This window comes from Rissa tridactyla, chromosome 8 (assembly GCF_028500815.1).
Source record: "Rissa tridactyla isolate bRisTri1 chromosome 8, bRisTri1.patW.cur.20221130, whole genome shotgun sequence".
In the NCBI taxonomy this organism is placed as follows: Eukaryota; Metazoa; Chordata; class Aves; order Charadriiformes; family Laridae; genus Rissa; species Rissa tridactyla.
Genome location: NC_071473.1, coordinates 18,724,478 through 18,750,779, shown reverse-complemented (window position 1 = coordinate 18,750,779; position 26,302 = coordinate 18,724,478). Strand labels below are relative to the sequence as shown.

Sequence of the window (26,302 nt, the reverse complement as noted above, 5' to 3'; positions counted from 1 at the left end):
CTTCAAAACAGAAGAGTAAAGTTTCTCTTCTGGTAATTTTGACGTAGATTATGGGATGGCAAACAGGAATGACTGGCTTTTGAGCTTCTCCTATGAAGAACCAAGTACAGGACTCTCAGTGGGTATCCCAGCGCTCCTTACGGGAACAACCAGGTTGAGTTCAGCTGCAGCATCGTATGGTCTATAAACTGAGGAAGCTGATGGCTTCCTGCCAGGCAGGCTGGAGTCACTGCTTTTAAGCCAGGTGTTGGTAGTATTGACACAAAAGATCAGCTGTTTGACACATACTTTCTTCTGTACACAAACCTCCAACACCAGTGTAGGGTACTGCTGCGTGTGGGTTTCCGTAATGGCATTTGGAAATTCACCATGGCGTTTTTTGACTATGAAAAAATGCAACTGCAGGATTTCAGCCCTGAAGAGCACCACAGAGACCGGCACCTGAGGGGCGTTACTTCAAGGCACAGTCTAGCAGGAGGCTGATTTACCAGCGAGAACGCTGGTGAGGCCTCACAGGGAATATGGAATCCTGATCTGGGGTCTCTAGAGAGAGATGCGACTTGAGGAGGGAATGCAGTGATGGGCCACGAAGGTGATAAATGGACTGGAGCACCTTTCCTAGGAGAGGAGGCTGGGACAGCTGGGGCTCTTCAGCCTGGAGAACAGAGGGCTCGGGGAGATCCTGCCAGCGTGTTTAAGGACCTGCTGGGGAGGAGGGAGGGAGGGAGGACGAGGGAGACAGACCCTTCTCTGGACAAGAGGCAACGGACATGAATTCAACCACACAAAATTCCACCTGAACACAAGGGAGCACTTTTACTGTGAGGGGGGTCAAACGCTGGCACAGTCGCCCAGAGAGGCTGTAGAGTCTCCACCTGTGGAGATGCTCCAACTCTCGCCGGACGTGGCCCTGGACAACCTGGGACAAGCTGACCCTGCCTGAGCAGGGGCTGCTGGACTAGATGGTCTCAGGAGGTCCCTACCAAAGTAAAGGAGTCTGATTTTGCAGTTCTGTGACTTCTCACCCCACCCCCAAATTTCTGCTGCACCAGACTCCGACAGGGAAATCCTTTAATTGTCTATGGCCTGAAATGAATTCAGAGTGTAACTTGAAACTTAGAAGACGTTGTTCTCTGAATGCATTCTCTTCTGTAAATCAGTTTAAGAAAACTTTGCTTTGATGGGTGGATTTGTCTTCCACGACATCTACTTAAAATGTGACTTCACTGGATGCTGTCAATGCCTAAATTGCTTTCAGTCTACCAGTGTTTATATTAAATGCAAATTGAGCAGAGCTGCTCTTTCTCTTAAGGATATATAATAATTTAACATAAGTCATTCACTTCAGCATTCCGTGTACTTGGCTACGTTAAAGTTTACTTCATTCTTAAAGCATCCTTTGTGCTTTTGTAAACACTGAGTGAGCGTTTTTGCATAGTGACAAGAGCAGTTGCCTGAGTAAAATAAGCCTCTAGCATTTGTGAGTAAGAGCACCCTGCTTTAAAGGACAGAATTTCAGATCAAACCCTTTTACGCTTTTGAAGGCAAATGAATAGGCGTGGCAAACGGGAGCATTTCTAGCAAGGTAACAGGTAATTAAGCTAGGCTTGTGGGCAAAAGGCAATCAATTTGATTAATTCAGGCTCCTGCCTAAAGAATAATGATGGTGTCACTTGCACGGATATGTAACTTGTGAAAGCTGCGTGCTGATCTCGAGCAGTGAGTGAAGCAGCAGGCCTGCTGAGGTGCGTGGATTAGCAAGTGCTGGTGCACAGGATTCTCGTGAGGGAGAAAGAGTGGTGGATGCGACAGGCACACCTTACGTGGGCCGTTCTGATGCAGAGGAAAACACCACTCCGACAGCTTATGCACGAGCTTCAGCTAGGTTAGTGTCACTCGCTGCAGTGCAGTTCTTAAATTCCCCCACGCAGGTCTCTGTACGTTGGAGAACGCCTCAGAACCATACAGCAGACACCTTTCACTTGTGTGCCAGACCTAAGAAAGTGGAAACTTTCCCTTTCTGTAGACAATTCCCTTCACGCTTCCCTTTAAAGATATCTAAAATACACGGGCTAAAAAATCCGCTTTCAGACAGAGGCGATCAGTGCGGTGTCTGGCAGCTCTCATTGCTCTCCTGCTGCAAAGGTTCAGCTGACAGAGCCTTTGTTTCCGGGGTCATCGTCGAGGAGCGGTGCTGCATCTGCAGGGTCTCTGTCCTCCTGCTCCACAGGTGCGCCCTTTCTTGTTCGGTTCAGTGTCCCACCCTGGAAATTCCAAGCAGCCATTAGTGACAGAGAGGGCACTGTTCTTCCTGCACAGACATATTTGTGCTCCAGCTGGGTCCTGGCCCGTCCCCTCACCTCCTTGTAAAAAAATACACAGCCACCAAGAGCTTGATCCGGGGCAAGACTACTACGTACTGCAGCAATGTTGTGGCAGGTAGTTCTCTTTATGCGGTCCCATTTCTATGTGGGGGGAGTTGCTTCCATCCACAGCTAACAGCTATCGTACCGATAAAAGCAACTCAGTGATGCATGCCTGGTCTTCCCCTTTCGTCACGCTTACCTGTTTCTTGTCCACAACATTGAGGCTAACGGAGGCAGCAATGCACGCAATAGTGTTTGCCAACATAAAGATCATCATCTGTTGCCAGCGCCACAGGGGGATCTTTAACTCACTAGAAAAGGCCAGAACAGGATAGAACAAGTCGTCACTTGAAGATACTCAAGGCACCTCCATAGTTCCTCGCAGCACCAGGTTGCAGACACCTCCTGAAGCACTGCTGGGGCCTCTGCTTGACAAACAAAAAAAACCAAGAAAGCATTCTCACCTGGACTTTGTTCCTAGAATGTGGCCAACAATCAGATTGGAAAGGCCAACTCCAACCATCTGCACGGAAGTTGCAAGCCCCATAGCTGTCCCTAAAGTTGCTTGGGGGACCACAAGAGGTATGGACGGCCACATACTAGCCTGGTAGGAGTAATGAGAAGAGGAATTAATTCAAAGCCTTGGTTAAAGGTGTTAGAGAGGGTCAGTGGTTTAAAAAGCAATTATTCCCACTAAATAAATATTTATACTTTCTCTTCAAAATATCTGTATTTATCCCTCACAGCCTACTAGCTGGTTCCAGACTGTTCCGCATCCTTCTCAAGCAGCTTGAGCCAGCACAGACAACGCGTGTTCTCTGAAACTGGTATAACCTGACTCCAGATTTCCGAAGGGGAGTTAGACCTGAGGATTTAGCTCGTAAGACCCAAAGGAGAATCGGGTGTTACGTTCAAGGTGGAAAAACATAAATGGATTAATGCCTCGTGCTGTATCAAATGGTGCCTTACTCTGCTTGGCCTTTTGCTCCATATTGATTCTTTGGGGTTATTTGTTGGTAACCAAAGTCTTCAGGATTGGGGAGCCAGTGATTTCAAACTGTGGCTGCTAAACCTGCTCACCAGGACACACGGGCGGTGACGTCCACCATCTGGGATGCAGGAGGAGCACAGCCACAAACCACTCAACTACAGCAGCGGGGTTGCGAACTTACTTACAGCAGCAAAGGAGTAAGTAATCCCCAACCCGATGGTACAGACTAACGGAGGAACGAACGTGAACGCCAGGAGAGCGAAGACTGGCAGAGTCAACGCAGCGCAGCCGACGGCAAAGACGCCCCTCAGTCCAACGTAGTCCTGGTAAAGGAAACAAACAGAAGGCCTCTTGCCAGGGGTCCCTGCTTCCCGCCAATCCTAGCGACACGCGCGGCTGCCCAAAGTGGGCTGGCATGAGTGGCCGCAACACGTCGTTTCCTGGTTGCTGATACTGCAGCAGACCAGCTCTTACTAGTTCCTCTTGCGTACTCACGAACCCAGACAGAAACACTTGTCAGAATCAGTGTCCAGCAGTCATGTAAAACGGCAGGCTTTAATAAAGGGGGAGAAAACCCACCCCTTTATGCCCTGAGAAACAGGGAAATAAGGAAAGGAAGAGTTTGACAGAACAGGGCCTGATTACACGCAGGCTGTCCTTTCCCATCTACTTGCAAAGCTTATCCCGATCCTTTCTGTTCCGGTCTCAGCCTTCGCAAAAAATACAGTCCTTTACCATGGTTTGATGCTACCACAGCACAAGTAAGGGACAGAGGGAAGAACAGGTTAACGTTATTTATTGTAATTTAATTCAGACTAAAATGCATCTTGCAGTTTGCAAGGAATTTACAGGACTGCTTGTTCAGCCACAACAGGCTAAATTCCGAGTGAGGGGGTTGTAACAAAGACATTTCAAAAAAAAAAAAAAAAACGAGGAAAAAGTTATCAGGAAGCACTTCTGGTTTTGGGTACTCACAATTAATATGCCAACTGCTGCAGAGAGGAGGAGGGAGCTGTCGTACACTGCCCCAGCAATATACGCGGCTGCCTGCTGACTGTAACCAGAATATTTATCCTGGATAAACTTGCTAAAAATAAAAGTGGGGGGGGAAATGACATAATTAGGATGCTTGATCTGGTTATTTTGACAGAAAGTAACTCTGAGCACAAACATATGGACAGGAAGGCTTTTAACGAGAGGACTTGTAAACAAGTTTGATTCCATCTGGTTTGTAGTGCCAAGGCTTTGTTGTTTTATTTTCTTTTTAATTGGCGCACACCATAGAGAAGCCAGTAGCTTAAACAGCCAGTTTTGAGATGCTTCTGCAAGTGCCGAGTAAAAACTGCAGGTTAAAGTCGGGCATGTGTTTGATTACATCAGCACAGCTCACAAGCGGCAATTTGCCGTCACTTGTCCAAAAGATACAGCTGGATTTTTTATACATTCTCTTTGAAGAGGCAGAACGCATTATTGACCCACGGGTGAGAATACTGAGGGGCAAGAAAAATATTTTCAAATAATCCAGCAGCAAAGACCAGCATTTAAACGGAACACCTGCATTTTAGAAGTACTAGGCATTCCCCCTCGGCACCTTTCAGGAGACTTCTGGTTAAAGCAGAAAACCAAGTTTTGTTTTCATTGTCAGAAGTCAGCCTTTCGCTTTTGTTAGGGACACACAAAAATGGCATTAAAACTTACTCAGATTCTTTACGGAATTCACAGTCAGTCGTAAGGGCTTCGAAAGACTAGTTTACGTAGAGATCATGTAGCTGCTCGAACCTGGTTTGGCTCGTTGCGTGGCTACTCACCATGAGCAATAATGAGCCTCTCTGGCCTGTGCTGTCAGCAAAGTATGGACCAGGGACGCTGGTCCCTGGAGATTTGCTGCAACAGAATTTGCCAAAGAGCAGTGGCCTCGGGACCACTCTTTTTTCTGCCTGGGAAGCAGCACGGGCTTTTATTGTTAGAAAAGAGGTGTGAAACATGACTCTTGGTGCCCGAACTTTTGCTCCACAGAGAGTAAAAAAATAATTCCGCAGAGAGGCAGAATTGAGGAAACGAGGATTCTGTGTGATCAACAGACACTGTTTTCAGTTAAAATGAGACGGCAACTGGCAGAAAGCGCATCTTATCAAGGCCTTCATGATCCTTGCCATCGTGGATGTCGTTATTTTACTACTAAGAGCTCACTTGCACATTTGTTACGACAATGTTGATGACATTTCTTCACTCCCAATGTCACAGCGGCTTACTGTACATCACTAATGAAATGCTACCAAAATAATTTTAATTTTTTTTTTTTTTTTACTGCAGGCCTTTGCTAATATAAAAGTTCATACTTATTATGTGATGGAAACAGCATCATCCACGAACAGGGAGAAAGCAGCAAAATGGCAAGTCTGTGGCAGAGCCACAGGACAGACGCAGGCGTCCCAGTTCAGTCGGGCAGCTTGCTGCTTTGTTTTAAGCAAACGAAGGCATAAAAACCAGAAGTCTGTAAGCCCTGCACTGGGACGCCAAGGCTTCCTCACTTACAAACCCAGGCTGATGCAGGCTTAGCTTTGTTCCAAACACAGCAGACAACATGCGGGAAGTGCAGGGCAGAACCGCCCCAGGCTGTGAAGCTATCACCCCACCCAGCTCAAAAGACAGCCATTTTGGTTGGACTATCACAAAGGTGAAAGGTCTATGGGCTATTTTTAAAATAAAGTATTTCTTCCGCTTCTCCCAAATCCTTCTGATCCTCCTCTAGCAGTGTTCCAGGCTTTAAATGTTGGATGAATCATTTCCCTTTAAGTTATTTTTGCTTCCCTTCAGAAGCCTCCCTCATCTTTGAAGGAAAGAAGGGTTGAAGAACCCTCGAATCTTTAGGTGTTAAAGACACGTTTCTCTGTTTCCTGAGTGGAAGGAACAAGCATATTGCCCCCATATTTCCCAGTCAGACGAAACAGAGAGCCTGCGAGGCTCCGATAGGCTTCTATCAGTCAGTGAGATAACAGCCATAGAGCGATACCTGGCATCTGCCACAAAGGGGAAGACTCCGTTGTAGAAGAACATAATGGTGAGGACCAGGAGCCAGTAGCGAAGGGGAAGTCGACGGATGTCCTGAATCCGCTGCAAAGAGAAGATGTGTCCACACTCACCAGGAAATAGTCTTCAGCTTCACGCTAATGTCACTTTCTGCAAGCCATTGAAGGCCACAAAAAAATTAAGAAGTAACAGCAGGTAAAAGGGAATGGAGAAGCAGCTCAGGTACCTCTGAGTGAAATTTGGCATGTGCTGACTCCAAAGCATTCCTTCTTTAATACTACTCAGTAAAGAAAACAAAAAAGCCTCCTTATTTCTAAGCAGGTTCTATTAAGAGCCTACTGCAAAACCTTAAGTGAAACACGATGGAAAGACAGAGCATAAACAGGAGCCACAACACTGAGATAGAGAAACCAGCAAGCATACTGTCATGAGAAGGAGGAGGTCTAACAGATTTAAGTGCCATAAAAATTGCAACCTATTGCCTGTAATACTTGTTCCTAGACAGGAGAATGCCAGGACGAATGGAAGATAAGGGCTGGCAAAAGACAGCTGAGTACCGACCAGATTAGCTATTTTCTATCATGGATCCTGTGAGCCAGAAAGCAGTTCCAGGCAGTGGTTACTATCTAGTTTTACGCACAAAATCCTCCTCTGAGCCACCTACAGTCAAGAAGTAACTGGCTCAGGAAAGCGCTGCCGTTCAGAGCGCTAACCCAGCTCTCTGGAAGGCTGCAAATACATAGACTCTAAACGGAAAATTTCCACTTGTCTGGTGGCTTGCAGATGCCATCTCCTCAGAGGCAGCTGAAGAACTGATCTGCAAGGTTTAACCAAGTGGTGTTAATACCCTCTTCTGGCCAGGATCAGCTCTTACCGCTGCAGGCTTCCCTGCGCTGCAAAAGCAGTGTTCGTGTGCCCCAGGCTTTTCAAAGATGGAGATGGAAAAGCTGGCTGTGCACAACATACCACTTTTTTGGACTCTTGCTGGATAACCCCATCCAAGCCCAGTTGCTTCATGCCCATTTTATCTAGTGCGCTGACGGTGAGGGCTGAAACAAAACCGAGCACGCAGAGCAGGGTACCTGGAAAAGACACAAGAGGTGTTAGAAATTCCTCGGTGTGGAGACAGCTGAACGCCAAAACCGACTGCAGGCAATACACAGAATTCTCTGGGACTCCTGCTCCTGCCTTCTCTTAACATTAACAGCCTTCCCTTCCGCAGCCATACAGTAGGACAATTTACCTCTGACCACTGTCAGAGTCCTTGAGCTCTTTGTCCACTAAGCTTCCAACGCCTGCAGAATTGCCTGCGGCCAGCGAAGCTACAGCTTTAGAGAGGGTTTTCAGGAACCAATGAAGAAAACACTACTCCATTGCATACAGAAAGCAACAGGAAAAAGTGGGAAATAATGTGCCTCCTCCTGCTAACTTCACTGTCTCTTTCAGGTACTTTTCATAACTGGACAAAACAAGCCAGCCTCAGGTCTAGGAAAGAAAAGGCCAAAGCACGAAAGAAACTTACCTCCCCAGAGTGTCCACTGCATTCCAAATTTTGCCTCAAACTGCTGGGTGAAGAAGAAGTTGAGGACGCTCCCAAGACGGGAGAAAGACAGAGTCAGTCCAAACGCCAGTGCCAGTTCCTTCCCCTTGAACCAGAAGGCTGTGATACGATTCTGCACAACTTGGAGAAGACAAAAATCCTCTCTTGAACAGGCAGGCTTGGTCAAGAGCATTGCACAGAAGCAACAAACACAGCCTGTCAAGCTAGCGTGCTTGAGACCTCTACACATCCCAAACAGAGATAGTACGTGTTGACTTCGCAGCCCATTTTAAAACATACTAAATCATGCTGGGAAATGGGAGGCAAACTTATCCCTCAAATAAGGCAAGCAAAAATAACCCCAAAGGCATAGCAATCGCATGTCAGTCTCCACCCTTGGGAGGAGAACAAACTTGTTAGAGGGGAAGACTTTTAAACATTTCGGGGCACATTAAATCCATGCAACCCTTCAAGGAGCAGTGTTGTTGTTAGCAACGTGGATTGCTGGTGCAGAGCAGGTGAAGCTGACTGGTAGGACAAAGGTCTAGGAGGCAAAATAAGAACGTATCATGACCCTCTGGTGAGGTGTAATTAAGCATGTGAATTCCTTACTAGTAAGCGACCCATTCCCAGAGCCAAAGAGCAGTCTTCCTGTTAGCATCATGGGTAGGAGGTATGGTGACCCCTTGAAATGTGAGCCTAGAGCAAAGATTGATGATCCCAGCACAGTCAGCAGAGAGAAAACAAAGACACCAACTAGGGAGAAACAGAAAAAAAAATACGTAAACCTCAACAGACATGCTGAGATCAGGACAAAAGCATTCTTTGTCAAAAAGCAAAAGAGCAACCTCAAAACATGCCAGTAAACCTGTGGGTTTCCGTCAGTTTACCCTCATTATTTTAATGTCTCTTCATAAAATGACCTGGGAATCCTCAAAATAATGATGATGTTATCATGGTGGAAGGCATGGGGCAGAATAAGTCAGAGAGAGGACTCAGATATAAAGCCCCTGTTCTGTCCTGAGCTCCACTACAGACTATGGCCTAGAGCAAGCCATCCCCTCTGTGCCTCAGTCTCCCCATCTGTAAGACGTCTACCTCTGTGATACAGAGACGGAGCTTAACTGCATTTGCTGGGACTGCTGGGCCTTAGATTATGGCACACAGCAGAACAAATGTCAGAGCAGAGAACAGAACACTATCCGTTTGTCCCATTGAAAACAGATAACACTATTCCCTGTTACCCATGTGTCAGAGGAAAGCACGTTTACTGCGCCGCTGGGTAAATTCAGATAAGTCAGCAGTCAAAGGGTGAAAACGTCTCAGTTGCCTTCCTGGAGCTGCTCAGCTAACCGTCATGCACTCCGCACACAAAGCTGCCCCTCCTCTCCCAGCTCTCTGATCTTACTGAAGTGGAACCTTTGATCATCCCTTTGCACCAAAAGAACAGCCTGAAATCCCACTTCAGGACAAGAATAAATTCATTGATCCTCAGAACTTACAGCGATTTCCTAGTTTATCAGTCAGGAATCCAGCCAGAATAACCACTACCGCATTCCTAGGAGAAAACAAGGAGAGAAACGTTTATGTCTTGCTGCTGGGAAGCAACTAGCAAACCTCCCCACCCCCCCAAGGCAAGAGGAAAGTGACTTACGTCCAAGCATAGATCGCGTACAGCAAATTGTATTGTGCAGGTGTCATTCCCAAGCCTTCAACACACTCCAGCGTGCCATTATGCCTGGTGCTGTTATGATGGGTTCCATTGGGGCAGGTCAAGTTCTGCGTAACAAGTCACAGAGCCTGTGTTAGGCAGCAGACACAGATGAAAACCCACACGTTCCTCTAAAAATGAAGTTCTTGCCTACTAGATTTCTATTTCTCCTGCTCAGTTCCCACTTCCACGACCACGAATTAGAGGACCTGGGTCTTCTCCCAGGAAGCCAGGCCTCGCCAAATGAGAAATGACTGGCCATTGGCATCTCACGTCTTCTCTTTCCCTTTCTGTGGCAGTAGCTGCAGGGGCTCAGCACTTTTATACACATTTCACTCCAAAAGAAAAGCCAGGAGACTGCACCATGAGGTTTATTTGATCCCATAGTTTCTTGGCTATAGTTTAGCTTGATCTGATAATTCATTCCATACTATGAAGTCTTAAGCAGTGTGTAAACATGAAACTTAGCAGTCGTTAGTATTAATTCACACCTATAAAGCATTTGCTGAACAGTAGGAAACTGGTGGTCCTAACATGAGTTAATAACGTCGGGTTTGCTACTGAAAAGCAGCTTCTCCTCAACACCATATGATCAGGAAAAAACCTTAGATCTTCCAACCACTAAAAACCTCCCTGCATTAGGACATGGACACTAGGTCTTCCACACGAGACAGCACAAACTTAATGTCTTGAATAAGCACAAGGAAAGCGTGATTTCAACCACATGATTTTCATACAGCCATCGTGTTTACAAACACCTCGGGTCTGCTGTAGGAGAAATGTCCGAGGCTGCAGGGAAACAATTCTCTAGAACAAAGTGTTTTCACTGCAAGCACGGGTCTTAGATTCTCCCGACTACCACTGGACCACTTGTGTAAGACGGGTACAGGCCAAATTCCCCAGAGTGAAAATATAATGAGAGCGTCAACAGATGAAAAACACTGTCTGCACAGTACCGAACACAAAAAAAAATACTGCGTGGTTTTACTACCCTATAAAGTTACCTAGGTAACAAAATACAACATAATCTTTCCTATACTCCATAAATAAATAACCGACTCTTCTCCCACAGACCTACGGAAATTTTGCATGATCAAAGAATAAATACTGACCTATTTTTTTTTCCTTTTTACTCCTGCTTGCAATGACAAACCGCACCCAATTTAGCCTGGAGTTCACTGCCTGAATGTTAGGGATTAACTGCATTTAAAAATCAAGTTACATGCAAGCTGTATGTATTTCTGCCCTTGCTATTGAAACAGACAAACAAGAGAGTGACTCTCAGCCTACACATACTAATCCACCAGCAGATGGCACACATGAGTAAAACCAGCTCTCAAAAGACATGCAACAAACGCAATAATGACAGATAAATGAGTCAAGTAAGAATTTCTGTCAGGAATTCAGGTGAGAATTTTGGGACTCCGGCATCCCTGGAGAAATCTCAAAAATCAACTAGGATATCAGTGTGAACCCTGAACAACAAGATTTTCTGGCACTTGAGAATCCGAACAGTTTTTACACAACAGAGTCCTCCTGTGATCTCCCTGCACGGCTCTGTCTTTTGGCTACCAAACACATGTGTGATGTGATACCTGCAGGAGGGTTTGATCTGTAGACCCAGAAAATCTCTTCTACTCTCCTGTCTCCAACATGGCGAGTCCTGCAGTCCAGCGTAGGTACTAAGGGTCAGTTCTATCTGTCTCTGGGTGCAGAGTGGTGTGAATGCTATTCCAACTCTGAACTTCATTGGTGTAACAGTCGTTTGGACAGAGAGCTGACGATCACCGAGCAAGGTCAGGTTTGAGATTTCCAGTTCTGCAGGCAGCAGTGAGAACTCAAACCCCTCACGGCCTGTCCCAGCTTTGTGCACCTTGTTCACAGCAAACGTGCCAGTAACAACCCCTCACCCCCAGCACCTGGAACAGAAGACCTTGGAGGGCAACTCCTATGCTGACACTGTAAGAGAAGGTTTTGAAACTCCACTAGCGACCAAGGCCTCCGTTTTGCTGATTCTGCCTTTTTTTGCCAGGCTGCAGCCCAGCCAAAACACGCCACTTACCCCCTGGAACTGCTCCTGCAGGACGCTGGGGATGTCGAAGCAGAAGTAGGAGCCGAAGGTGAGGAGGCAGTTGAAGAGCAGCACCACGAACCTGTAGGAGCCTGCGGGACAGAGAGGACCCACCTTGCCTCACCCCTCGCCTCAGCGCCCGTTGCCTCTCCCCCCTTCGCCCCTCGCCTCTCCCCCCTTCGCCCCTCGCCTCTTCCCCCCTTCGCCCCTCGCCTCTTCCCCCCTTCGCCCCTCGCCTCTCCCCCCTTCGCCCCTCGCCTCTCCCCCCTTCGCCTCCGCCTCCCTTCGCCCCTCGCCTCTCCTCCCTTCGCCCCTTCCCCCCCTTCTCCTCTTCCCCCCCTTCGCCTCTTCCCCCCCTTCGCCTCTTCCCCCCCTTCGCCCCTCGCCTCACCCCTCGGCCCAGCCCTCCCGCAGGCCCCGGTGTGCCAGGCCCGACCGGGGACGCCCCGCCGGGCCGTTCTCCTCCCAACCCCGCCAGCGCTCACCCCTCTCCGCCGCCACCGCCATGCCTCGGCCCGCACCGCCCCCGGCCCCGCCCGCAGCGGGGAGAGGGGCCGGGCCCCGCCGAGGCCTCCGCCGCGCCCCGCCGCCAGGTCCCGGTACCGCCCCGGGGCAGGGGCCGCCCCTCGGGCCGGAGCTGGAGGGGGCGGAGGGAAGGAGAAGAGAGGGGGGCCGCCGTTGGAATAGCGGCGTGATAAACGGGAGGAGTTCTCCTCCGTCGGAAAAAGGTAATTTGGCAAAGAGAATGAAAACTAGTAGATATAAAATGAAGCAGTCAGATGGGTGAGTACAAGGTGGGGAACAGCTGAGTAGGGAACGGCAGCACAGAAGAAACTGGTTTGTAAGGCATTGTAATCCGAACAGGAGTCAAAAATGCGATGTTTTGGGGGGAAAATGCGATGTTTGGGGGTCTTCCAGGATGTGTTAATAGAAGCGTCTTTTGTAAGAAATGGGGAAAGAGAGCCGTTTATTAAGCTAGTAAAGAGTGCTGCACAAGAACAGATAGAGAGAGACCAGCCCAGCATAACTGAGAGGTTTTTAGTTATCAGAAGAGCGAGGTCCTGGTAATGAAGAAAAGGAAAGAAGAAGGAAAAAACCCCACCTCCCCCATGCCCAAACCCCTACATGATTGAAAGGGTAAGTTGTCTACCCAAACAAGGCACAAAAAGCCATCAAATAAAGCAAGCCTCCCAGTAGCAACAGCGGGGGCCAGTGCCTTACCTGGCTTTAAAACTGAGCTTGACAAATGCCTGAGTAAGGCCGTGTGGCGTGGCTGCCCTTCACGGCAGGACCTGGGAATCCTGTGTCAGTGGCTCAGAGGTACACACACCGCAGGGAGAAGGTACAGGATGAAAACAGAACCGTGGGCAGCCTGGATACATGTTGCAAAACGTGTTCTGTGCTCATGTTATGTTGTTCAGTAAGAGGAAGTTTATTCAGGTAGCAAGTGCAACGTTAAACAGAAGTTTTTCAACAGTGCTGTGTACTGAAAATAGTTCAATAACCAACAATTTTAGGAGCATCTGACTTGTGAACATACAGACTACAAGATATCCTTAAAGTCTATTTTTATAAATGCTGTCGTTTTAGACATTGCTTATGCTGCCATGTAGCAGTTTTTTATTTTATCCTACCCTGTAATTTCTCACTTCCTTGGGCTGCAGATGCGAAGAATGCTGAAACAGCATCCTTACCATAGGTGCGGAGGGTGCTTCATGTTGCTGACCAGTGCCATCCATACTTAGCTGTGGTGGGCTGACCCCGATGAGGGGTCACTCGCACACTTCCCCCAGTGGGATGGGGGAAGAGAATCAGAAGGGCGAAAGTGAGGAAGAAAACCACAAAGCCTCATGGGTTGAGATAGAGACAGCTTAATAAGTGAAGGGAAAAAATAACCAAGCGAAAAAACCCACCAAGTGATGCACAAGCAATCGCTAACCGTCAACCGACCGATGCCCACCCAGCCCCCAAGTAACAGTCACCTTGGAAACACCCTCCCTCCAGCTTTCTTGCTGAACATGATGCTACATGGCATGGGACATCTCTTTGGGCAGCTAAAACACAGTTGTGTTACGAACGTCATTTTCCCGACCAGCCTGAAGCACGGCACTGCTATGGAGAAAATAAACTTCCCGACTAAACTCAGTACACTATGAACCAGCTCCTGAAAGGAGCTCTTTTGGCCAAGTAGAAATGTTTTATAGCAGCATTTAGGAAAAATAAATGTCTGGATAACATTTATATATATGCATGTGTATGCGTGTATATATACGTATGGATACGAAAATGTGCGTCTGTGTATAAAACACACAATTGTGTGTGCGATTGATTAGAAAAACAGGGTTAGAGCTATCCTAACAGTTTGCAGGTTTTCAGGACATAAGCTGGGGTTTGATTCTAGGTACTTCCTTACAAAAGCTATGAAATGCTCCCAAGTCCAGCTCTTTCTAAGAGTGCTGCCTCTCATTTCATATCTGATTTATGTCTTCATGAAGGACGCCTGCTGGCAAGTATCGTTAAAACAGCATCTGGGAGAGACTTTTCAGCTATTAATATATAATAAAATGGCACTACTTTTTAAATTCAAAGAATGAATCTAAGAGTCCAACTTGGAAATAATATATACATGCAGGGTACTGTAGCCCACAGATTCTCGGATTTCTTGCCCGGTTGTTACCGTTACTAGCAGTGTCGGGGTGTGTACCAATACTGCTGGGAGCAGCAGCAGGTTCCCCTTCTGTACGAAGCTTTGTAGCGCTTCCGAGGCGTGTTTGTGCCACTCGTGGTAGTTGTATCGCACTGCGGGAACCAGCGTTGTAATCACATTGCTTGTGAAAAATACTAATAAGCTGGGCAAAATTCACTGCAGTGCCAAAGGGGTAGAAAGGAAAAATACGTGTCAGCATCCTGCTATGTAAATAATAGGCTGGAGGTACTGGATTCCTTTGTGTAGTGAGTCTGGACACACACTTCCAATTTTCTCCCTCAGAAATATTTTGTTTTCTACATATATATATATGAGAAATATTTTCTATATATATATGTATGTGTGTATATGGAAATATATATATAATTATATATATTTCAAATATTCCATGGTATATATATGGAAATACATAATACATATTTTCCATATATATGAAATATTTCCCCGTCCCTCCTTTCAATCTTTGGCTAACAGGCTATGTGACTTTGGTGTGTTAGAATTAATTCATCTTTTGAATTTTACTCTTTTTTTTCCCCCTTTTAGCTCCAGCTCATAAATTATCTGTAGTAGAGACTGGAAGTGTGTTTGATCCATGAGCCCTTAGTAAGAATTAGTACATAGGACTAGTGATGGTGAGGTCAAATACTTGTGAGGGATTTCCAATGGTTGCCTGAAGGTTTGTCCAGACTCAGGTTACTGCACGTCTAGAAGAACATTTAGGCTGTGTTTAGAGAGGAAAGGGATAGGCATAAAAATACTTTAGATGGCTTGTCAGTTAAAGGTAACTTTCTGAGCATGGCCAGGTGAAATACTTTCCTGCTGAATCTGTATGTCGGCAGCTCTGGTGTCTCTGCTGTTGCTCAGCGCTTCCTAGAAGAGAATCAGAACTAATAGACACGACTGATTAAAAATCTACGATCCAGAAATCATTTGGGAATGCTGAACCTGAAGGCTGTTATTATTTCCATCTTCTATCCAGTAAGAAGTCTTTATGTAGCGGAAGAGGTGTGGGCTTATGTTGCAAACAGAGTAGGAAGATCCAAAAACTTTAAAACCAAAGAAGCAGCAGTGTGTCAGAAGCCTCATCTACCCACAACACTTAGGGGGCAAAAAACAGACCAATTCAGACAGAGGAGAACTCTTTTTCCATTACTGCTTCAAGGAAGAGAATTAATATTTGATAAGAATAATCAATTAGCTGACAAGATGGAGATTCTGAACACAACTCAGGGAGACCAGCCTTGGAGAAAACCTTTAATGCAGAGGATCCATGGTGGCTTTGTACGTTCTGGAGCACGATTGTGGGCAGGCGGTTGACTCAAGGTTTGCCTTAGGTTCTGCCTTTTAAGTATATCTATGATTTGAATATTGTCTCCTGTTTATTAGGTCTCTCATATTCTGTCAAATTCCATTCATCTTAACTTGAATTTGTAGGTGTTCCGTCATTCTGATTTTTATTTGAACCGTTACCTGGTTCCTACACCTGCGCACCCTTAAATGTATCATCATAAGATTTTGCCTTGGCTGTAAATTTATTCCAAAACTGCAGAGCTTTTGTTATTTCCTTAAGCTCTCAGAAGTCCTGGTTTTAGTCCTCTCATAAAAACCTACATAGATAATTGTAATTCAGTTTTACAGAAAGCTAACTGAAAGTAGTATCAAGTCCTTCTCCTGCCCTTGAAGTTCTTGTGCCAGTTTTTCTAATTTTATGGCTTCAATTTTCTATCTTAAAACAGGCAGTCTCTTCTCGTACATGTTTCCTCTTGTTTATCTGGATTTTTTGTCACCAAGATCTCAGTCTCAGGGACTCCTCAAGTATTGTGGCCCGCCTTTTGAGTTTAACGCTTAACTTATTAAAGCATGTGTCATTATTTGCGTTCTGTTTCCAAGCGTTTGCCTTACATGAGAAAAAACAGTGAAACTGGTTTTGTGACAAGTTGTGTTAAATCTTTTGTAAAAGAAAAGATACTGTATGTTTTTTTTTGTTATCTCTTCTGTCATAAACAGTCAGGTGAAGTATAGCTGTGGTAAGTACAACGTTTTCAGGTGGGTGAGTGATTTCGACTTGTCAGGTGTTATACTTCATTTTGCAATTAATTGTTTATTTCTTCCGAAAACAGAGGAAACAGGAGCATTACTATGTAATCATTTAACATACTTTGCCATATCCTTCTCGTGACTGCGTATTTTTCTTACTGAGCAGCCAATGTCTCCTCTCGGGCTCGCTGGGTCCCCAGAGGCTGCTCTGCTGCAAAGCTGGGAAATGTCTTTTAGCTGCTGATGCTGGCAGAGGCTCCGTCACCAGATGATGTGTGCTGCTCACGGCCGAGGCTGAGTGGCTGGCAGGGAGGAAAATCCCCAAAGCACGAGTGAGCAGCAGGGAGGAGGAGGGTTTGCAACGGCAGGAAGACCCACGCGTGTGCGTGTTTGCTTACTGGGGTGTTTGAGGGATGAGCTGTTCTTTTTTTTCTGTAATGTCCTGCTGTTGCTAGAGAGCTCTTTAATATAATTAATAATGTAACCTTCCCAAGCATTACCGCTCCATTTACTGATGTTCATTCCATCTAGCTTAGAAACCCCTCCCACGGGTTCATGACAGACCTTAAAACCCACCATGGATTTAACATGGCACTAAACTAAGGAGTCCTGGGAGTTAATTATATTCTTTGCCCTTGTCACAGAGGCAGAATTTTCTGTCTTTGCCAAACTGCTGGTAAAGGCAAGCTGATTGTTTTGGTACTTGCAGTGCAACCCTTACTGCCATATCTGAGCACCTGTCCGTCACCTTAAATTTGTACTGAAGGTCTCTTTTAAATGGAACTTAGGTTTCTAGAGGGTCTGCGAGAGTCTCTCTCCTGTTTTATGAAAAGCAAATGGAAAGAAATGGGGGAGTTGATGTAAATCTTCTAGGCACTAAGGGGTGTGCAGCTGCCCCTTTCTGCTTGAAAAGATTGTCCCTGGCCAGGCATGTCCCTGCGCCTGCAGTGTGTCAACTGGAAGCACAGGAGTAGGAGTGGGGCTGGGATTAAGGTCCAGGACATGGGAAGAAAGCAGCATGCTGGTACAGAATGTACGTGCCAAAACTGACGTTTGAAATCTCCCATCCTACTCCCTTCATGTTTCTGTGTCTCTCACTGTCAGGGAAGGACATCAAGTGCAGAAGGGCTACTATAAAACATTTAACAGCCACCAGTGTTTCTGAAAACATCATGAGCTTCTGTACCTTTTACTACACTCCTACTCTTTCTTAATTCACCATGAGATACCCCTTCCTTGCAGTGGCCGTGGTCTTCATATAATGCAGCTTGCTTGGGGTTGTGTTGTGGTTTGGTTTTTTTTTTTTGCTCTCTATAGGGCGGTGAGTAAAAGATCTAAGACCGGCAGGCCAGGACATCTTGGCCTTATTCAGGAAATATTTTTTGCCTTCAGTTCAAGGTCTATTCATCCATTTAATATGCAAGGAAAAAAAAAAGTCCACATGCAAGTTATTAAAAAAAAAATAAATACCCTGAATTTACACTTTGCATGCATTTTTGGCGTTAATATTAATTGTGAATGTAATTGTCATCTGCCCTGAAAAGCACACTTGGATATCAATCATAAAGCAATGAGAATTAATAAAATACAGAGATGGAAGATGGAACTCTGATACTACAGATCCTTAGGGTGGATCGCCGCTGCAATCAGTGGTTTGGTAATTAGCACCATCTTAAGGAAATACTGTACCATTTGCCTATCATTTCCTGGTGTTTTGCAGAGCTCTCCAGTGAACTTCGGCTGCAAGTACTGGGGATAAGTCCATTAGCACACAAGGGGAGCAGTTTCTTTGTGACAGATCAAAAGCTGCATAATAACTGGGTATACGCTAACTTTGGAGACCCGTGTCAAAAAGACATTTGCTGTAGGCAAAGATGCCATTTTTAAAACTGTGTTCAGAAAATGCTTCTCAAGTGCCGTGAAGAGAGGTAGAGGAGAAATTAACTTTTCGGTTGCTAAACCATATCATCGCAGTAGTGCACTTCAGCAAACCAGGAGATGGGAAGAAAATTATGTCAGATTTTATAAATCTGGTCTTTAATGAAAATATAGTAAAAAATGTAACTACTTGAAGCATTACAAAGACAGAATCGCAGTGATAATGGTGAATTCCTCTCTGCTTTCTTATGTTCTTTACAGAACTCAAGCAAATAGATTACAAAAAAGAAGGGGAGTTGCCTTCAGGGATGCAGAAATCCGTCTTTGCAGATCTCAGGGATTTCACCCAGAATGAAAGTTGCTTTTACTGGTGTTTTATGAACGCTAAACAAAAACTCGCCTGCACCTTCCCACAAGGCCTGACTTCCTCCTCTTCTCTCCAGCATCCTCTGAAGACTGAGGCTTCTGGCTACAGTTCTGCCAGAGCCTTCAAAATGCTTAGCCAGGAGGAGGGGACAGGGAACGGATCACATTACCCAGCCCCTAACAACCGTCTGAGATCTTGTTTGGTATTTGCACAATCTTGCCTACTGCTCTTTGATGGAAAATGCTTTTTTTTTTTTTTGGTTTGTTTATTGTGCGCATTTATACTAGTGCCATTTGCACTGCTGAAGAAATGTAAAAGAGGGGATGACCTGGTGCGCCTGTTTCTCCATTGCTTAACAGAGAGTGAAGTGCTACATCAAAGCAGTTCATTAAATTTTGACTAAATGAGATGATTATTTGGAAAACGATGGAGTGCTCAGTAGGGTGAGTAGATGTACACAGCTAGTCTATACAAACATTGCATGGTCACGAAGGTATCCAACATGTAGTTTTATCTGCCTTTTTTTTTACAGTCCATTTAATTAATAGAAACTGTCTAATAATGCAGAAAGCTACACACAGCTTTCTTCAGTCAGAAGAGAACTGAACAAACAGAAATACGAGGATCTGTAAGTACCTGCCTACCAAGGAATGACGTCTGATTCGAGGCAGCTTCTGAGTCCTGTCGAAGGTACGTTAATATTTTGTGGCTGTAAATTAAAAATAAAAAATTGAAAGCCGGAAATACAGGTAAGGATTTCCAAGAAATATGGTAGATTGTCTATTTAAAAATAAAGGCTGAATATCTCTGTAACACCCATTCTCTGGCCAAAGCACCAGTCATTACCACGGTTCAGGAATTACTGGGCAAATGAGGTTTTGGAAAACTACCAGAATGTTTCTTTCCTGACCTTAACAAATATGGCAGAAGCTTCTGTAGTGGGAAATGAGCTGTATGTGCATCAGTTGCTGTTGTTAGATAGGGTGTTCAGTGGTCTTCGGTAAACATTGTTTTTAAAATGTTTGTGGTACTTCATTACATTATTTGAAGCCAAATCAAGCATTCCTTTTAAACTTAAAAAGGAATGCCACTAAGCTGTTCTTAGGCTAGACAGAGACAAACCTCTTTAAAAAGGTTTTATACGATCCCATTCCTGCAGCTAAATTTTGCCAGTCAACTCTCCAGATACTGCCTTATAGAAAGGAAGCACAAGTAGTTTCTGCTGTACGGGTATTTTTAAACAAGAATAGTCACTTGTAAAGAAAATCCGATTTACAGAGACCCTACCTCTGCCACAACTGCTGTATCGGTACTATGATGCCATAATTTTCTGCAGAAACGACACCTTGGGTTTCAGCTGAATATTATTGGAAGGTAAGTTCTAGCCACTAATATTTTCCTTGGCTGTGTGCCACCAAGATAAAAACTTAAAAAAACATTTATTCTTTCACACAGCAAAGTTCCAGCTGTCCAAAAGGAAAAAAACCCAAAAGGCTAATTGGAGATCGAGTGGTTATTAAAAAACAATCCTGGTTTTACTTGCTTAGTCTCAGTGTTTCTGTCTATTTGTCACTCCTTGTGTGTTGTCTTTATGTTATCTACTCAGAAAAGTAAACTCTCTTGGAAAGGGACCCTGCAGTCATACCTTTAGAACAATTAGGTTTTAGCATATTGTTAGTGCTAAGTAAATAACAGTTTGAATCATATATAAGATCCTATGCTATATGCAGTAAAAAAACAAGAGGGATGGAATAAGCAAATATTTTTCTTGCCAACTTTCATTTTGAAGCGGTAATTTTAACTCTTTCTCACATGTGGCAGCACCTAGCATTTCTGCCATTTCTTGACTCATCTCTAGACGTGAAATTACTTAGGGATTTATAAATACAGGAATGTATATTTTAATGTAGAATTTAACTTAAGGCAGTCGCCCATCTCTTTCAGTAGGAGCTTTACCAATGTCGTAGGACTTGAACAAGAGAACGTAACGAAGCTCAGATCACCTCACCGAAGGGATGCCTGCTGCACCTTTTGAGATTCCAGTCGGGAAGCGTGGGTAATACCATCAGGCTATGCAATTTAATGGGTTTTAATTCCCGGCACTCCCATCGTTATAATTTCTTACGTATGTGGGCAAAATGCAAGAAAACTTTATAAATGTTTTCCATACTGTCTAGGTTACATGAAATTAGAAGTTCAGTGTAATGAGGAATGAACCAAAATAAATAATGGCAAATAAGCCTTCTCTCACCCTCTACCTGCTTGTTTATCTCACTTTTTACCTGATCTTGTAAATTTTTATTCATAATATTTTAAATGCAATCAAGCATTTAATCAAGCATGCATTCAAGTATGCTGCCATGCTATTTTTGTTGTGAACGACGGTACAACTTTTTGTCTGCATGGTTTCCCATGCAGGGCAGCGTGAATCACGGCCCGACATGTTGGTCAACTTTTTGGAGGTTTACATTTTTCAGTGGGATTCTCTGCATTCACGTTCGTTGTTTACATGTACATCCGCAGCACTCGACTCTGTGTGGAGAACATTTGAAAATCTGCCTCATGATTATTGGTAACTAATTACTCTCCAGAGCCAATCATTGTACGTCCCTTCCAGGTGAACTACTCCTATCCTATCCTATCCTATCCTATCCTATCCTATCCTATCCTATCCTATCCTATCCTACTCTATTCTATCCATTCCATTCCCTTCCATTCTTTCTCTGTCAATTCTCCTTTTTTTGGAAGACAAACAGTTGTTTTGCCATAAATGCAGCTGTCTCTAAAAGCTGTCATGCAAGGAATCTATAGCATACTGGCATTAAATTTAGCTATAATGACATAACATAGGATGAAACAGTCACAAGACTTAAAACCATTAATTACCGATGAGATGTGATATTTCCATTGCAATTACGCTTTCTGGGTAGGTTTAAAGTTCTTTCGCTTCATGTCATATGAAGCTTTTAGGGTCACTGCTAATGACGACTTTGGAATTACACCCCCCTTCAAGAGCTCTAAAGCAAATGTGTATGTTGGGAGCCTTTTCACAAACGAACACCTCATTTCTCTATCCTGCCAGGCTGGACTCGGTACAGAGAAGATGGCTTTCTGCTGCCTTCCTACTCCAATTCCACAGCCTAACATCAGCTGAGCCCAAGATCTGGCTGACTGCTCTGAGGTTTGCCTGCGATGGTTTTCTGTAGCTGTGCTGCAGAAGGGAATAGCTGGTCCCCATCCAAATCCAACCTTTTGGCATTTCCCTTGCCTTGACAACTCTATTACAGTCAGGCGGCACCAGGACACCAAGGCAGGCTGCTGGCCACAGCAGTGCTTCACACTGCCATGGAAAGATGAAAACACAGCTCAAACGTAGACTCCACATCTGCATTTAGCTCTCAAAAACTCCTTCGCTCTAATCCCAGCTCTGGCAGGCCTTCCCTGCGTGGTCTTTGTGGGTCCATTTAACGGCTCTGCCTCAGTTTCTTCTATCTCTAAGCCAGAGACAATATTCACAAAAAGGTGTAAGACCTGATGAGCGTTTGTAAGACGGGAGTTACTGAGTATGTTGTGGATCTGTGGTCTCATACATACCAACCCCAGATATTTCTTACCTAATAATACACATGTCGCTGTAATCCCACTCAGTTACGTATTACTTCTTGCTTGCAGAATATAGAACCATAGAATCATTGAATCATTTAGATTGGAAAAGACCCTTAAGATCATCAACCATCAACCCAGCACTGCCAAGTTACCACTAACCCATGTCCCTCAGCACCACATCTGCCTGTCGTTTAAATACCTCCAGGGATGGTGACGCCACCACTTCCCCGGGCAGCCTGTTCCAATGCTTAATAACCCTGTCAGTGTAAAAATCTTCCCTAAAATCCATCCTAAACCTCCCCTGGTGCAACTTGAGGCCATTTCCTCTTGTCCCATTGCGTGTTCCTTGGGAGAAGAGACCGACCACCCCTGCCTACCCCCTCCTTTCAGGGAGCTGTAGAGAGCGAGAAGGTCTCCCCTCAGCCTCCTCTTCTCCAGGCTGAACACCCCCAGCTCCCTCAGCCGCTCCCCACAAGACTTGTGCTCCAGACCCCTCACCAGCTCCGTTGCCCTTCTCTGGACACGCTCCAGCCCCTCAATGTCTTTCTTGGTGTGAGGGGCCCAAAACTGGACACAGCACTCGAGGTGGGGCCTCACCAGTGCCCAGTACAGGGGGACGACCACTTCCCTAGTCCTACTCACCACACTGTTCCTGACACAGGCCAGGATGCTGGTGGCCTTCTTGGCCACCTGGGCACACTGCTGGCTCATACTTAGCTGGCTGTCGACCAACACCCCCACATCCCTTTCTGTGGGGCAGCTCTCCAGCCACTCTCCCCCAAGCTTGTAACGCTGCTGAACCATGACCATCACATTCAATATAAAGTAGAAATTTTGCTGGAGTTCTCTCTCTCCCCCTTGATGGCTGCGGTCCAGGGCACTCCTTGCCCCAGGGCCGGAGCCCTGCGCCCTTTCCTTCTTCCCGCAGCTGCAGCGCTCGCAACGTCCCACATTGTCTGTCCCTGCGGGGAGTGCACGGCTTCCTGCTGGTGGAAAGGGCTGAGTAAAATCCTTGTATATTTATATTTATATTGGTATCGGGATTGATATTGGTTCTTTAGTATTATTAATGTTAATTATTTTTTATTATTCTATTAAATGTGTTTATATTTCAACCCTCAGGTTTCCTTTTTTTTCCCCGATTCCCCTTCCCAGGTGGCAAGGGGTCATCGGGTGATAGAGTAATTGTCTAAACGACAATAAATTGTGTGGGTTCTTCAAACCACGACACTTACCTAGCTTGTAAACCGTTCTTATTTCTGATTAGAATGCCTACATGAGAAGCTTCTGACTTTCAGATATGTGTAAAGAATTGAATTTAATTGCCTTTTCTTTGTTAAGAATAGTAAAGTATGTCCTTGATATTTCAGAATCTCTCTACTTTCTCAGCTGAGAACGTGAAAAGCAATATCCCTCACAAGTAGGTTATTCACAAGGATGTTTTGCAAAAGGGCATCGAGATGAGTAACGACGAAATGAAATGTTCTCCTCCCAGCAGTGAGAAGTGGGGGATGCTGATAACGTAGGCATTTTGAAGCATTTTTTCCCCTTTCCACCCCATTGTTAGTCTATGTACAAATATATTACATAAATGAGTATTGCATGCATCAGTTTGGCTTTTGCAATATACGCTGTGGGTGCTAGGGTCTGCCTCCTATATCTGGGAGCATGCTGCTGCTTCTAGAAGTCTGTTGACGAAGTTCTGCGATTGTGCTGCTGCTTTCAGGGGCTCAGGTGCTGGATGCTTTTTTGGGACATCAGCTGGCCAGTTTTGCCCTCTGGTTTCAGCTGTCAATTCGTCCCTGGCATCCCTCCCACAGGTCCTCCTCTCCTTTCACTGGAGTAACTACAGCTGCCTTATCTTTGGAAATATAATTGAGTAACTAAATTGAAACAACTAACATGCGTGGAGCGAAGGAGTGCCCTGATTTTCATAGATGCTAGAAGAGACTTGCAAGTCTGAAGGTTTTGCACTAATAATTGGGTTGCAAAATTAGGTTCTAACACTCTTCTGGCTGGAAGTTGTCCCCCTCCCTCAAAAAAAGAGTCCTTCTAGAGCAGGCCTCAGGTTGAACAGCCACCAGCTCAGATAACGCTGCTTAACGCTTCTGTTTTAGGTGATGCAGAACTCGAGGGTGTGAATCAGAACTGACTCTTTTGTGACCTTTGGACTGTTTATTTACTTTGAAGGCCTCTCCAGTCCGTGGCTTGTTAACATATCCAACATAACTTATTTTCCCTGAATCCTTTGGTTCTTGGCGTGCAGATCAGGCTGTGGAGACTCGGATTTGACTAGAGTTAGGATGTCCTGAACGGACCAAAGCGGAGAGCCGCAACTGCCGAGTCTTTGCCCTGGTTCCCAGGGAAGATGGCAGCCGGGCGTGCAGCCTGTGTCACGGTACCGGGCTTCGCCCTCGGCCGCGCCGGGTCTCACGCGTGGGGACCCCGCGCCTTGTTCGCGCCCCGCTGGGCCGCCGGCGCCGTCCTTTGTCCGGTGCGTCGGGGAAGGGGCCGCCGCCGCAGGCCCGCCCTCGGCCTGCCCCTCAGCACGGCGCCGCGGCGGGCGGGGCAGCGCGGGGGCCCCGCGGGAGGGCGGGCTCCCGGGCGGTGGCGCCGCCGCGCTCCGCCCCGGCCGGGCCCCGTGACGAGGCGGGCGGAGCCTGACGGCGGCGGCCTCGTCGGGGAGCGGAGCGGAGCGGCGCGGGTGGCTGTCAGGCCGGCAGGATGCTGGAGATCCAGCTGGACGATGGCGGGGTGGGGGGGTACCCGGGCGACGATTACTGCTCGGGGTCGGTGATGTCGGAGCGGGTCTCGGGCCTCGCCAACAGCATCTACCGCGAGTTCGAGCGGCTGATCCACTGCTACGACGAGGAGGTGGTGAAGGAGCTGATGCCGCTGGTGGTGACGGTGCTGGAGAACCTGGACTCGGTGCTCACCGACAACCAGGAGCACGAGGTGGAGCTGGAGCTGCTGCGGGAGGACAACGAGCAGCTCCTCACGCAGTACGAGAGGGAGAAGGCGCTGCGCAAGCAGGCCGAGGAGGTGAGCGACGCCGCCCCGCGACCATCTTGGCCGCCCGCCGGGTGGGGGCTGCGGCGGAGGGCGGGCGGGGGGGCGGCTCGGGCCTGTGCAGGCCTCGGCTCCGGCCCCTCCGTCGGCGGGGCCCGCACGGCGCGGCGGGGCGGGCGGGGGAGCCCCGGGCAGCGGCCGGCGGTACCTTCTAGAAGGGGAAGCGCGGGCCCTGCCGGACCTCCCCGCCCCGGGGCGGCCGCTGCCCCCGGCGGGATCCCGGCCCGGCCCGCAGCACCGGGCAGGTGTCGCTGCGGCTGATCCGCCCCTTCCAAAGGCGGGGAGAGCTGGGGGGGGTGGTGTTGGGGGGGCGCGAATGGGACTAAACGAAAATAGCTGCGGTGCTGTGGATTTGAAGAATGCGCTTTGGAGTGCCCACAGCGCATAAAGGGCTTGACATCTACGCTAATTTGGGGCTTAAAAAAAATACTTCTTAAAATCGGTAATTTCTGTGCGGCCACACAGCTGTTTTAATGTCAGCAGTAAGCTATTTAGTTGGAGCAAATAATTACCTTTAGAGGATAACATCTGGTTTTTCACACTTGTTTTTATCAAAACTACACCTTGAACCTCAATACAATAGTTCCCCAAGTTGCCACCTCCAGTCTCCTGGAGCATGCACTGGCTCCCATGGGGGCCATGCCGGCGCCACTCGCCTGGAAGCGGGGTTTGAAAGGGACCATGAGAAGAGCAAACCCCTCTGATGGAAAGGGACGAAAATCCTTGGGTTACAAAGACTCACGTGCAGGCAAAACAGAGTGGGGAGGTGGCTTGCGCTCTGTCTTCTTGAGGGGTTTCACTAGATGATCTCCGGAGGTCCCTTCCAACCCTATGATTCTATGATTCTTCCTACACCTGTCACTGCTGAAATCAAGAGCGTCTCTTCAGCCATGAGCAAGCACTGTGAACCACAGGGTTTGCTGTTCAGA

At 46.6% G+C, this 26,302-nt stretch overlaps 2 protein-coding genes across 23 annotated transcripts in view; one reads left to right on the top strand and one right to left on the bottom strand.

Annotated features, from left to right (window-relative positions):
* Positions 1–12,293, bottom strand: LOC128913908 (major facilitator superfamily domain-containing protein 1-like). The gene is made up of 13 exons (XM_054212277.1): positions 12,195–12,293; positions 11,701–11,801; positions 9,582–9,706; positions 9,430–9,485; positions 8,540–8,683; positions 7,910–8,068; positions 7,354–7,469; positions 6,371–6,471; positions 4,333–4,444; positions 3,543–3,680; positions 2,831–2,970; positions 2,566–2,677; positions 1–2,264 (listed from the first exon to the last, which is right to left on the bottom strand). The coding sequence occupies exons 1-13, from the start codon at positions 12,214–12,216 to the stop codon at positions 2,148–2,150; spliced, it is 1,443 nt and encodes a 480-aa protein (XP_054068252.1). The 5' UTR covers positions 12,217–12,293; the 3' UTR covers positions 1–2,147.
* A 12,675-nt stretch (positions 12,294–24,968) lies between these two features.
* MAPK8IP3 (mitogen-activated protein kinase 8 interacting protein 3) overlaps positions 24,969–26,302 on the top strand; it is a 75,922-nt gene continuing 74,588 nt past the window's right edge. For 21 of the 22 annotated variants that reach the window (XM_054210522.1, XM_054210520.1, XM_054210513.1 and 18 more), the window contains exon 1: positions 24,969–25,346. In XM_054210522.1, the coding sequence (XP_054066497.1) occupies positions 25,029–25,346 (318 nt within the window). In that variant the 5' untranslated portion in view covers positions 24,969–25,028. The remainder of the gene's footprint in view (positions 25,347–26,302) is intronic. The other variant, XM_054210525.1, reaches the window with a different exon arrangement.